At 52.9% G+C, this 14207-nt stretch overlaps 1 protein-coding gene across 1 annotated transcript in view; it reads right to left on the bottom strand.

The window, feature by feature from the left end:
• RGSL1 (regulator of G protein signaling like 1) overlaps window positions 1-14207 on the bottom strand; it is a 37389-nt gene that overhangs the window by 18966 nt on the left and 4216 nt on the right. The window contains 8 exon segments of the mRNA XM_056108156.1: window positions 3606-3713; window positions 4744-4966; window positions 7232-7294; window positions 8616-9643; window positions 11099-11260; window positions 12458-12562; window positions 14067-14150; window positions 14153-14195. Of these exon segments, the coding sequence (XP_055964131.1) occupies window positions 3606-3713; window positions 4744-4966; window positions 7232-7294; window positions 8616-9643; window positions 11099-11260; window positions 12458-12562; window positions 14067-14150; window positions 14153-14195 (1816 nt within the window).

Here is a 14207-nt window from a genome sequence, read left to right as displayed (position 1 = left end):
AGCACAGCATTAACGGTCTTTCTGTGTTGAAGCAAAGAACCTTATTCTATAGTCACTGTCATTGTCACTGTCCTGTTGTTCATCGATTTGCTCCAGTGGGTCCAGTAACGCCTCCTTGTGAGACTTGTTGTGACTGTGTTTGGCAACTCGAATACATCAGGGGAGCTTGCCAGGCTCTGCCGTGCGGGTGAGATTCTCTCAGGAGCTTGCCGGGCTCTCCGAGAGGGCGGAGGAATCGAACTCGGGTCGGCCATGTTGGCTGCATGCAAGGCAAACGCCCTACCGCTGTGCTATCGCTCCAGCCCACATAAATAAGTAGGACATTTAAAGCAATTTTGTTTTTGCTTTTTGGGTCACACCCGGCGATGCTCAGGGCTGACTCCTGGCTCTGCATACAGGAATCACTCCTGGCGGTGCTCGGAGGACCCTATGGGATGCCGGGGACCGAACCCGGGTCAGTCGTATTCAAGGCAAACGCCCTCCCAGTTGTACTATCGCTCTGTCCCCTTAAAAACATACTTTTAGGCCGGCCTCACATGCTAGGGGAAAAGGCAGTTCAGATAGAGAAGGGAGCACCAAGTAAAGGGTGTTTGGAGGGCCCGCTCAGGATGGGAGATGCGTGCCGAAAGTAGATTATAGACTGAACATGATGGCCACTCAATACTTGCATTGCAGACCACAACACCCTAAAGGAGAGAAAGAGAGAGTAAAAGGGAATGCCCTGCCACAGAGGCAGGATCGGGTGCGGGGGGTTTGGGGTAGGGGTGATGGGAGAGATACTGGGATTATGGCGGTGGAGAATGGGCACTGGTGGAGGGATGGGTACTTGATCATCGTATGACTGAATTGTAAGCAGGAAAGTTTGGAAGTCCGTAACTACCTCACGGTGATTCATTAAAAAAAAAATTTTTTTTTAAATTATGGGGCTGGAGCGACAGCACAGCGGGGAGGGCGTTTGCCTTGCATGCAGCCGACCCGGGTTCGATTCCCAGCATCCCATATGGTCCCCTGAGCACCCCAGGGGTAATTCCTGAGCGCAGAGCAAGGAGTAACCCCTGTGCTTCGCCAGGTGTGACCCAAAAAGGAAAAATAAAATAAATAAAAAATGAAAAAAAAAACCACTTTTAAACTCATCAGTAAGCTTGCAAGGAATTGAGGCAAAATAATTTCGAGAGACAGAGAGAAAGAGAGAGAGAGAGAGAGAGAGAGAGAGAGAGAGAGAGAGAGAGAGAGAGAATATGAAAACCAAAAATGTAAACTAATGCCAATACTTAGGATCTAAAAACCTTTGGACCCTGGAGAAGTACCAAAGTAAAGAAAATCGAAATGAAAACCAGAAGCTTTTGGAATATGGGCAAAAACCAAACCAAGCAATTTTTGGCATTGCCTTTGTTCTCAGAGCATTCAACAAAGACGGCAGCTGTAGGAGCAGTGTAGCAAAGCTTCTGGAAGATTCTCGGGGCAGAAGGGAGAGAAAACAAAATGTCAGTGAAGGAGAAGTATAAATAGCTCACGCTTGATGTCAAGGAGTAAAGGAAGCCTTACACAGCTCCAACATCAAAGATTCGAAAACTAATTTTAGACCAATTCATGCTCTAAATAGAGGGAGGTTTTCTGGGTGTCTCCACCCACGGCGTAAGCCAGAAGTGAATTGAAACCCTCTCTGCAGGGAAAAAAACACTAGGGCCAGGTCTCGGGATCCCACACAAGAGGAGAAACAACAAATCAGCAGAAGCCTTTGAAAACAAGATTCTTTTGTGCCTTCAAGGACTCTGAAGGGTGGAAAAAAATCACAGTTCCTCCATCTGCCCCAACGATGTGGAACGCGTCAAGAACTCTCCTAGCTACAGAACACAAAAGAACAAAAAAACGTGTTTCCTAACAATGGGCTGAAAAGGACTCGAACGCACGTTTCTCTGAAGCCAGGTCAGCATGCAAGGGACACGTGTCCACGACGCTTACATAAGTAGGACAACGCAGGGAAAACCAGGTATGAGCCGGTGGTGACGGGGCAACTGAAACCTCATGGGAATGGGGCGTTCCCGGCTCGTCCTTCACGCCCTACTGAGGTCACGAGTTGCCCCCCACGAGCGGCTCTCCAGCACGGCCATGGCTCCAGAGCCACGGAAACCAATCTCATAACTATCTGGCTCTCGGCAGAAATACTTCCAGGCTTAATAAGTAAAATATCAGAAATTGAAAATCGCGCGGCCGCTAGACATCATTTAATTCTTATAACCAGCTGTAGAAAACAAATTATTCCACAATGCCTTTTCAACAGGTCTGATTTGGGGGTGTAAACTCTAAACAAGAATGGTGCATCTTTTGTCGAAACAGTGAATCTAATCAAAGTAGATAAAGTGTTAATTAGAATTCATCTGCCTCACAGGCATTGGGAGGGCTGGGGGGGGTTATTGGGGTTTTGGGTGGTGAAAAATGAGTCCTGGTGAAGGGAAATGTGTTTGATGATTGTATGACCGAGACTTAAACCTGAAAGCTTTGTAACGTTTGCCACAGTGATTCAATAAATAAAAATTTTTTTAAAAAAAGGCTGGAGTGATAGACAACGGGTAGGGTGTTTGCCTTGCACACGGCTTACCCGGGTTCGATTCCCAGCATCCCATATGGTCCCCTGAGCACGGCCAGGAGTAGTTCCTGAGTGCATGAACCAGGAGGAACCCCTGAGCATCGCTGGGTGTGACCCAAAAAGCAAAAAAAAAAAAAAAAAGTCACAGTTAAGCTTGGACACAAACATGGCTGAACAGACTGGAGTAAATCAGATGGGGGGTGGGTTGACCTGGTGCCCACCCAAGCAGAGGCCACAGCCAGATGCTTGCTCCCACAGTCCAAAATCACTGCCATATTCCCGGCCTGACTCCACCGTCTCAGGACGGACCAAGATAAAATCTGAAAATTCGGGTATGCACAAAAGGAGAGAGAGAACAAAAGGGAATGCCCTGCCACAGAGGCAGGGTGGGATGGGTGGGGGTGGGGGGGTGGGAGGGATACTGGGATCCGTGGTGGTGGGAAATGGGCACTGGTGGAGGGATGGGTATTTGATCATTGTATAACTGAAACCCAAGCACAAAAATTTGTAAGTCTACAACTGTACCTCATGGTGTTTCACTAATAAAAATTAAAAAAAAAAAAATAAAGAGTAGAGAGGATATTTTTAAGGAGTATTTTTTATAAATGTCACCATTTTGTACTATTTAAATTCAACTGAAAAGTTATTAGTCTTGGGGCTGGAGCAATAGCACAGCGGGTAGGGCATTTGCCTTGCATGCAGCCAACCCGGGTTTGATTCCCAGCATCCCATATGGTTTCCTGAGCACCGCCAGGAGTGATCCCTGAGTGCAGAGCTAGGAGTCAGCCCTGAGCATCGCCGGGTGGGACCCAAAAAGCAAAAAAATAAAAAATAAAATAAAAGAACCACGACAGCCATGCCCTGGCATTCACGAGGATGGCTCTATTTCCGCAAGAAAAACTACAAGCATCGCTGGGGATAGCAGAATGGTCAGGGCCTCCCCACCCCACCCCCACAGAGCTGAGGGGCTGTGAATGCCCCGGCAAGATCCAAATCCACCCTGACCTTGAGCGCTTACCCACGGCAGGTGCTTTTTCAGAATATATTTTGAAGTCGTCACTGATCTTCTCGATGGCTTTCTTTGGGTACTTCGAGCTGAGCTCCTCAAAGGACATTTTTTCTGTGTCTGTGAAGAAGCGGGTGAGACAAGGAACGGAACTTGGGCTCACAGATTCCTACATTCCATGGTTTCACTGTCCCTGTTGAAAGTACGGCCTTTAAAAAAGTTATTTAGGGGCTGGAGCGATAGCACAGCGGGGAGGGCGTTGGCCTTGCACGCGACCAACCCGGGTTCGATTCCCAGCATCCCATATGGTCCCCTGAGCACCGCCAGGAGTGACTCCTGAGTGCAGAGCCAGGAGTAAACCCTGTGCATCACCAGGTGTGACCCAAAAAGCAAAAAAAAAAGTTATTTAGGGGGCTGATGGCACAGCAGGGAGGGTGCTGGCCATGCGTGTGGCTGACCTGGGTTCGATCTCCAGTCTCCCACCTGGGATCCACCAGCAGTGCTCCCTGAGCACTGAAAGGAGTGCTCCCCCCTCAACAGACAAAAATGCTATTGAGGCATGTGGTTCAAAGCCCACCCCCGGGGCTGGGGCTGGAGCGATAGCACAGCGGTAAGGGTGTTTGCCTTGCACATAGCAGACCCGGGTTCGATTCCTAGCATCCCATAAGGTCCCCCGAGCACCGCCAGGAGTGATTCCTGAGTGCATGATCCAGGAGTAACCCCTGTGCATCGCCGGGTATGAACCCCCAAAGAAAAAGCAAAAATAAAAAAGCCCCCCCCCCCGGGGCAGGAGAGATAGCACAGCGGGTAGGGCGTTTGCCTTGCACGCAACCAACCTGGGTTCGATTCCCAGCATCCCATATGGTCCCTGAGCACCGCCAGGAGGAATTCCTGAGAGCATGAGCCAGGAGGAACCCCTGAGCATCGCCGGGTGTGACCCAAAAAGCAAAAAGCAAAAAAAAAAAAAAAGCCCAACCCACCAACACCAATATGTAATTCAACCAGTACTCCAGTCTTTAGTAGAGACAACGTCATCCTTCTTTTGCACAGGGCTGATGCACTGTGTCCTCTCCCAGGCTAGAAATCCATCACCCAGTTCCCCCCGCAGAAGGGTCCAGAAGAAACAAAGAATGAAGGGGTGCGACCTCACCTTCTAGAAACACCGGGGACTTCAGCTCCACCTGCAGGGAGCCGTTCTGCTCGAGGTTCTCCGTGGCAATCTTCTCCCACTGCAGGGACTCCATCGCTTCCATGTTAGCCAGGCCTTGGCTTAATTCCAGCGCCTCCTGGAACCGCTTATAAAGAAGAATGTTCTTCTCTCTGCTGATGGGCTCTCTCTTCTGGGGCCCCGTGGGGGCCAACTTGGTCTGGGTCTAAGAGAAAGTGAATGGAGAGGGCTGGAGCGACAGCACGGAGGGGAGGGTGTTGGCCTTGCAGACAGCCAACCCGGGTTCGAGTCCAGGCATCCCCTAGGGTCCTCTGAGCACCACCAGGAGTGATTCCTGAGTGCAGAGCCAGGAGTTAGCCCTGAGCATCGCTGGGTGGGACCCAAAAAGACACACATAAAGAAAGACAGAAAGAACGAACAAAAGAAAGTGAAAGAAGGAAGGAAGGAAGGAAGGAAGGAAGGAAAGAAAGAAAGAAAGAAAGAAAGAAAGAAAGAAAGAAAGAAAGAAAGAAAAAAAGAAAGGTTTTTGTAGGGGAGCCATAGTCCAGTGGGGAGGGCGTTTGCCTTGCACGCGGCCGACCCGGGTTCGATCCCCGGCATCCCATAGGGTCCCCCAAGCACCGCCAGGAGTGATCTCTGAGCGCAGAGCCAGGAGGAACCCCTGAGCATCTCTGGGTGGGACCCAAAAAGCAAAAAAAAAAAAAAGAAAAAAAAGAAAAGAAAAAAAAGGGAGGCTGGAGCAAAGGCACAACAGGGAGGGCATTTGCCTTGCATGCAGCTGACCTGGGTTCGATCCGCAGCATCCCATAGGGTCCCCTGAGCACCGCTAGGAGTGATTCCTGAGTGCAGAGTCAGGAGTCAGCCCTGAGCATTGCCGGGTGGGACTCAAGAAGACACATGCAAAGAAAGAAAGAAAAAAAGAACGAAAGAAAGAAAGTGAAAGAAGGAAGGAACGAAAGGAAAGAAAGAAAGAAAGAAAGAAAGAAAGAAAGAAAGAAAGAAAGAAAGAAAGAGAGAAAGAAAGAAGGGTTTTTGTAGGGGAACCATAGTCCAGCGGGGAGGGCATTGGCCTTGCACGTGGCCGACCCAGGTTCGATCCCCGGCATCCCATAGGGTCCCTCGAGCACCGCCAGGAGTGATTCCTGAGTGCAGATCCAGGAGGAACCCCCGAGCATCGCCGGGTGGGACCCAAAAAAAAAACAGAAAAAAATAAGAAAAGAAAAAAAAAGGGAGGCTGGAGCCATAGCACAACAGGGAGGGCATTGCCTTGCATGCAGCTGACCTGGGTTCAATTCCCAGCCCGGGTCCCCTGAGCACTGCCAGGAGTAATTCCTGAGTGCAGAGCCAGGAGTGAGCCCTGAGCATCACCGGGTAGGACCCAAAAAGCCAAATAATAATAATAATAATAATAATAATGAGGGAAAGGGGGCTGGAGCAATTTTTAAAATTTTAAAATTGTGACCTCTTGCTTCTTATTGGCTAAGAACCATAGCGCTTTGCTCCCCATTGGTTCAAACTATGGCCTCTTGCTTCCCGTTGGCTAAGGACCATGGCCTCTTGCTTCTCATTGGCTGGAGAACCATGGCCTCTTCTCATTGGCTAGAGAACCATGGCCTCTTGCTTCTCATTGGCTAGAGAACCATGGCCTCTTGCTTCTCATTGGCTAGAGAACCATGGCCTCTTGCTTCTCATTGGCTGGAGAACCATGGCCTCTTCTCATTGGCTAGAGAACCGTGGCCTCTTGCTTCTCATTGGCTAAGAACCATGGCCTCTTGCTTCTCATTGGCTAGAGAACCGTGGCCTCTTGCTTCTCATTGGCTAAGAACCATGGCCTCTTGCTTCTCATTGGCTAGAGAACCGTGGCCTCTTGCTTCTCATTGGCTAAAATATAGTCCTTCACTTCCCATTGGATAAAAAACATGCCCTCTCATTGGCTAAGAACCACAGCCTCTTGTTTTCCATTGACCAAGAACCATGACCCTCTTGCTTCTCATTGGCTACCAGGCTTAGCCCCTTACTTCTCATTGGCTAAGAACCATGACTCCGTAGAGACCCACCCTGCCCTCCTTCAATAGATGCATTTGCGAGAAGGGAGAGCTTCTAGTGAAGGTCTTTTTTTAAAATTAAATTAAATTAAATTAATTAATTAAAAAAATTTTTTTTGCTTTTTAGGTTACACCTGGCATTGCACAGGGCTTTCTCCTGGCTCTGCACTCAGGAATCACCCCTGGCAGTGCTCAGGGGACCATATGGGATGCTGGGAATCGAACCTGGGTCTGCAGCGTGCAAGGAAGATGCCCTACCCACTGTGCTGTTGCTCCAGCCCCCTAGAGACTTAATCTTAGGATGCCAACCTCCAGTTACTCTGGGGAAATTAAAACAGCCTTGACTTGAACACTTAGCACGTCTCAAAGCCACCGGCCACCCCCAGCCTCATAACTGCCCCACCCCAAACCCAGGTTCTTCCTACGGTGAAACTGAGAAACCAAAAGTCCTCTTCTTCCAGGAATTCGGCATACCAGCGGCTGAGCATCTGAAACGCAAACACATGCAAAAATGGGGTTGCCGTGAGGCAGTGCTCCGTGCCACAGTGCTCTGTGCTCCCAGGATGAGGGGGTTGGGGTTACAGGGGTCCCGCCTTCAGAGATGGAACCCCAAAGAAGGATTGAGCCCCAAATTTTAGCTTCCTCTGAGTGGAATCTGCAACCAGGACCGCCTCGCTCTCATAACAGAGCCCAGTGATGAATTAATGAACAACTCCATTAAAATTTGAATAGAGGGGCTCGAGGGATAGCACAGCGGGGAGGGCGTTGGCCTTGCACGTGGCCGACCCGGGTTCGATTCCCAACATCTCATAGGGTCCCTCGAGCACCGCCAGGAGTGATTCCAGAGTGCAGAGCCAGGAATAATCCCTGTGCATTGCCAGGTGTGACCCAAAAAGCAAAAAATAAATGAATAAATAAAAATAAGTAAAAGGTAAAGTAAAAAGTAAAGGCCCTCCCGTTGATCATCAATTTGCTCGAGCGGGCCCAGTAACGTCTCCATTGGAGACTTTGTTGTTACTGTGTCTGGCATATCGAATACGTCACGGGGAGCTTGCCAGGCTCTGCCGTGCGGGCGAGATCCTCTCGGTAGCTTGCCGGGCTCTCCGAGAGGGGCGGAGGAATCGAACTCGGGTCGGCCATGTTGGCTGCATGCAAGGCAAACGCACTACTGCTGTGCTATCACTCCAGCAGAGAATTGGACATGGGTGGGGGGGTTGAGGCCATAGCACAGCAGGGAGGGTGTTTGCCTTGCACGTGGCTGATCTGGGTCTGATCCCCGGCATCCTATAGGGTCCCCTGAGCACCGCCAGGAAGTGATTCCTGAGTGCAGAGCCAGGAGTCAACCCTAAGCATTGCCACGTGGGACCCTCCAAAAGTCAAAAGAACAAAAAAGAAGTAGAAATGCTGAATCCCTTGGTGGTTCTGTTTTTAGCTTCTTTTATTATTATTATTATTATATTATTATTATTATTATTATTATTATTTGATTTTTGGGTCCCACCCAGCGATGCTCAGGGCTGACTCCTGGCTCTGCACTCAGGAATTACCCCTGGCAGTGCTCAGGGGACTCTATGGGATGTCGGGGATTGAACCCGGGTCAGCTGCGTGCAAGGCAAATGCCTTCCCTGCTGGGCTATCACTCCGGCCCCCGTTTTTCGCTTCTTGTTTGTTCTTTGGGGGAAACCAGCGTTTGCCCTAGACCAGGCAAGCGACTTGAGATCTGCCTGGCGTGCAAAGAATTCTCTGGGCAAATTTCTCACCATCTTCGGGAGCAGATACAAATCCCAGTGGGAGCCAGGAAGCACCTACCTTGCAGATCTCCTCCTGGGCCCTGGGGACCCAGGGGTTCACGTCCCCGGAAGGCAGCATCTTCCGTAGGCCCTGGATGGTCCTGGCCTTGAGGGGCAGCTGGGGCCTGGCGTTGGGGCTCAGGTAGAGCTCACAGATCCGGTTGCCCAGCAGGTGCAGAAAGACGGCGTTGCCCGTGGAACGGTTCTGCGTCAAGACACTGAGAAAGTGCCGGAGGTCCTGCCAGAGATCCAAGAGCTTGATCCCCACCGCCAGACCCCGCTTCTTCAAGTAGGCGCGGAGGGGACCCCCGGAGTAGGCATCGGCGCTCAGCGCCCAGTGGGTGCACCCCAGGGAGAAGCCACACTGGCTGGCCTTGCTGGCCGTCATGTGGGACGTCTGGTTGATGATGGGGGTGAGCGTGCGTAAGTGCAGGTGGAAGTTTTTCTCGAAGAGCCCCTCCATGCGGAAGGGGGGCTGGATTCTCTCCGTCCTGGGGGCTTTCCCGGCCAAGAGCGGGTCGCTGTCCAGATAACACGCTGTCTTTCTCTTCCCGGGCGCCTCTCGGGCAGAAGGCACGGCCGGAAGGCTCTCCCTTTCCTCCTTCTCCTTTTCCTCCTCCTCCTCCTTTTCCTCCTCCTCCTCCCCAGCCTCCTCCAGTGGGTACAGGTGCCAGGGCGACAGGATGGTCCTGTTGGCATTGGAGATCATCTCCAGCGACCACGAGTCCCCACGGATCATCTGCCACATCTTTCTCTTCATCTTCTGGCTAGAGTACTGCTTCTGGGCGTAGCAGCTGGGCTGGAGGCTGGTGTTCCCGGGGGCCTTCCCGGCGTGCTGACAGCAGATGCTACAGGTGCGGGTGTCGTACTCTTGCATGAGTCCCTGGCACTGCGCGTCTCGGGCCAGCATCATCTTGGCGTGCGTGTAGAAGTTTGGGAGCCAGTAACTCTGCAGTTTGAAGAGGGCGACTTTCTGCATGTGACTCAGGACCTCCCTCCTGGTGGTGGACTGGGTGGGGTGCCAGATGGAGAGGTTCAGGAGCGACTCTGCATGCAATCAACCAACAGAGGGACGCGGCCATGAGCCGGTGACAGGGCTGGGGAGATGTTGATTATCGGTGATCAGCATCTCAGCACTGCACCGGGAGATTCCGGGGCAGGGGTGGGTCAAGTTCGCAGCGAGCTTTGTTGTTGTAAGGTCGCAAGAGCTCCCAGTAACCCCTTTCCACCCCTTCCGCCTTTCCCTTGAGAAAGAAGGCACTGGGGGCTGGAGTGAGAGTTCAAAGGGCACGCAGCCGACCCGGGTTCGAGCCCCGGCATCCCATAGGGTCCCCCGAGCACTGCCAGGAGTGATTGCTGAGTGCAGAGCCAGGAGTTAGCCCTGAGCATCACTAGCTCCCTCCAAAAAAAAAAATGAGATATATCAGGAGCTAAGAGATAGCACAGCAGGGAGGGCGTTTGCCCCTGCATGAGGCCGACCCGGGTTCGATCCCCGGCATCCCATAGGGTCCCCTGAGCACCGCCAGGAGTGATCCCTGAGTGCAGAGCCAGGAGTCAGCCCTGAGCATCGCCGGGTGGGATCCAAAAGGCAATAATAATAATAATAATAATAATAATAATAATAATAATGAAGAAGCACCAAGCCACTCTGCTTCAGAACACAGGGGTGTGACTTGGCCCTTTGCACACCCATCAGCTACTCTTTTTTTTTTCTTTTTGGGTCCCACCCGGCGATGCTCAGGACTGACTCCTGGCTCATGCACTCAGGAATCACTCCTGTCCGAGCTCAGGGGACCCTATGGGATGCCGGGGATCGAACCTGGGTCGGCTGCGTGCAAGGCAAACGCCCTACCTGCTGTGCTATCCCTCCAGCCCCTTATTTTTAATTTAATTTATTTATCATTATCATTATTATTATTATTATTATTATTATTTGCTTTTTGGGTCCCACCCAGCGATGCTCAGGGCTGACTCCTGGCTCATGCACTCAGGAATCACTCCTGTCGGAGCTCAGGGGACCCTATGGGATGCTGGGGATTGAACCTGGGTCGGCCGCGTGCCAGGCAAACGCCCTCCCCGCTGGGCTATCCCTCCAGCCCCCTTATTTTTAAATTTATTAATTATTATTATTATTAATATTTGCTTTTTGGGTCCCACTTAGCGATGCTCAGGGCTGACTCCTGGCTCATGCACTCAGGAATCACTCCTGGCGCTGCTCGGGGGACCCTAGGGGGTGCCGGGGATCGAACCCGGGTCAGCCTCGTGCCAGGCCAACTCCCTCCCCGCTGGGCAATCGCTCCAGCCCCATCGTCAGCTACTCTTTCCAGAAATATCCCCGGAAGAGGCAGATCTGGCGCTAAAGAGAGCGGGTCAGTCCCGGACAGCTCAGTGCTGAGGGACCGAATCTGCATCCCGGGAGAAGGGAACAGCCAATCAGAGAAGGGGGCGTGGCCTGGACCAACCGCGGGCGCATCCGAGATGCTGGGCGGGATGCAGGCTTACTGATGTTCATGTTGCAGAGCGTGGCCACCCGGGAGCCCTCCTGCAGGTGGGTGGCCTTCAGCATGAGGAGCAGGGACAGGTAGTGGTCTCTCGCGTCCAGGTCCATCTCGTCCACGCTCAGGATCTTCTCGGCGAGAATCCAGAAATCCCACAGTTCCTCCCCTGCAGACGGGACGGACACCACGGTCAGCCCTGCGCTCGCAGACGCTGCACCGGGGACACACAGGGAGATGGGACAGCGGGGCAGGCACTGGCCAGGGCCGGTGGCCGACCTGAGTTCGATCCCCAGCGCTGCGTCTGGTCCCCTGAGCACAGAGCCAGGAGTAAGCCCCCCCCCCATACAAAAAATAATTTTAAAAAAGACATTTATTAAAAAGGCATTCGGGGGGCTGGAGAGATAGCACGGTGGGTAGGACATTTGCCTTGCACGCAGCCGACCCGGGTTCGATTCCCAGCATCCCATATGGTCCCCTGAGCACCAGCAGGAGTGACTCTTGAGTGCAGAGCCAGGAGGAACCCCTGTGCATAGCCAGGTGTGACCCAAAAAGTGAAAAAAAAAAGGCATTCGGGCTGCCATATAGATGCTCAGTAAGCACTGTTAGAGCAATCAATGAATAAATAAAATGAGACTCTTTTCTTTTCCTTCTTTTTCTTTTTAAATTTCTTTTTTGGGTCACACCCAGCAACGCACAGGGCTCACTCCTGGCTCTGCACTCAGGGATCACTCCTGGCGGAGCTCGGGGGGACCCTATGGGATGTCGGGGATCGAACCTGGGCTGGCAGTGTGCAAGGCCAATGCCCTCCCCCCTGTGCTATCGCTCCGGCCCCGGAAAGTCGTTTTTAATTCATTTTTTAAATTTTATTTTGCTTTTTGGGCCACACCCGGCGATGCTCAGGGCTGACTCCTGGCTCTGCACTCAGGGATCACCCCTGGCGGTGCTCAGGGGACCCTATGGGATACCGAGGATTGAACCTGGGTCAGCTGCGTTCCAGTCCTCTGTGCTATCGCTCCAGCCCCCCACCTCCTATTTTCCTCATTTATTTATTTATTTATTTTGGCTCTTTGGGTCACACCCAGTGATGCTCTGGGCTCTGCATTCAGGAATCATCCCTGGCAGTGCTCAGGGGAGTCCTATGGGATACCGGGGATCGAACCCGGGTCGGCCGCGTGCCAGTCCAACGCCCTCCCCGCTGTGCTATCACTCGGACCCCAAGGGACTCATCCCTCTTGCCTGAACCCACACGTGGACGCCAGTGTTCTGAGACTGGTGCCCAAAGGACAGCATAACGCCGTGGCCCCCAGCATCGGGGATACAGCGGTCACCGCCGCGGGGACAGTGAGGAGCGAGTGACCCCCACCTGCACTGCCCTTGAGGTAGCTGAAGAAACGCCACATGCCGCGGACGCTGCCGATGCACTTCTGCAGCAGCCACTGGTCCGCCTTCTTCCACTTCATCATGCTGGCTGGGGGGAGGGGCGAGAGGGGAGGGGCCTCGCAGGATGGTCGGGGCGGGAGGGGAGGGGCGTCCCCAGGTTCACAGCTGCACCCCACTGGGAGATCAGGGCTCCTCGGACGGGCCGGGTCCTGGTGCTTCTCGGGAGCCCCTTCCCTGCACAACTCAGATCAGACCCCCCAGCCAAAGCCCCTCATCTTAACAGGACCCCCGCCCAGTCTCAGCAGGGGGGGGGCTGCCCCGATAATCCTATAATTTTTTTTTTTGCTTTTTGGGTCCCACCCGGCGATGCTCAGGGCTGACTCCCGGCTCTGCACTCAGGACTCCCTCCTGGCCGTGCTCGGGGGACCCTATGGGATGCCGGGGATCGAACCCGGGTCGGCCGCATGCAAGGCACATGCCCTCCCTGCTGTGCTATCGACCCAGCCCCTAATCCTATAATTTCCCCATTAGAATGGAGCAGGGAGGAGAGTGTGGCAGGATTTGGTTTCCACACGTTTGCTGACGGGGTTCCATCTCTTAACTGCCCTGTGGTGAAACTGTTCATCCACTCATTGCTCTAATGGTGCTTACTGAGCATGTTATAGCAGCCCTGGATGCAATCTCCAGCATCCCAGAGGCTCCCTTGAGCACCACCCGGAGTGAGCCCTGAGCATAGAGCCAGGAGTCAGCCCTGAGCACAGAGCCAGGAGTCAGCCCTGAGCACAGAGCCGGGAGTCAGCCTGAGCACAGAGCCAGGAGTCAGCCCTGAGCACAGAGCCAGGAGTCAGCCCTGAGCACAGAGCCGGGAGTCAGCCCTGAGCACTGCTGGGTATGGCCCCCTCAAAGAAAGCTTCACTTCCTTTGCCCATAGGAGCTAGAAGTCACCAACACTATCCCCAAAAGACACAGCGTCCACTCAATTCTTTTTGGTTTTGGTTTTTCATTTGGGGGCCACCATTGACTGTGCTCAGGGTTTACTCCCGGTTCTGTGCTCAGCTATCTCTCCTGGCAGGGGGACGGTCACATGAGATGCCGGGGATCGAACCTGGGTCAATAGCGCATGGGCAGCAAGCAAGAACCCTCCCCGTTGTCCCATCGCTCCAGCCCCGTGTTCCTTCATTCTTTCATCAAAGGTGTGTCGCCTGGGGTTGGAGCGATCGCACAGCGGGGAGGGCGTTGGCCTTGCACGCGGCCGACCCGGGTTCGATCCCCGGCATCCCATAGGGTCCCCAAGCACCGCCAGGAGTGATCCCTGAGTTCGAAGCCAGGAGCAACCCCTGAGAATCACCGAGTGTGACCCAAAAAGCAAAAAAAAAAAAAATGCACAGGTAACCGTGTCTAGAAAGGTAACTGTGTCTAGAAAGGTGTGTTGCCTGCTGAATGCTGAGTGTGGGTGTTCAGAAGACTTCCACAAGCCGAGTCACACTCCTGCCCCGAGGGGAGCTTGCGTGCACACAACCATACTCGCTCACATGCACACACACACACACACACACACACACACACGCACACACACGCACACACTGGCTGACCTCCTTCCGGGGACTTGATGAAGCCAATAAACTCCTGGCAGAGAATGTACTGGAAACACAAATCCGTCTTGCAGAAGAAAGGCAGCGGTATTTTTCCAGCCACATCAGCAGCCCTTTGTACTTGGAGGTCTAGAAGCAAAG

Source organism: Sorex fumeus, unplaced genomic scaffold, assembly GCF_029834395.1.
Source record: "Sorex fumeus unplaced genomic scaffold, SorFum_2.1 ptg000195l, whole genome shotgun sequence".
NCBI lineage: Eukaryota > Metazoa > Chordata > Mammalia > Eulipotyphla > Soricidae > Sorex > Sorex fumeus.
Note: the sequence above shows the minus strand (reverse complement) of the source record. Positions and strands in the feature narration are given on the sequence as shown.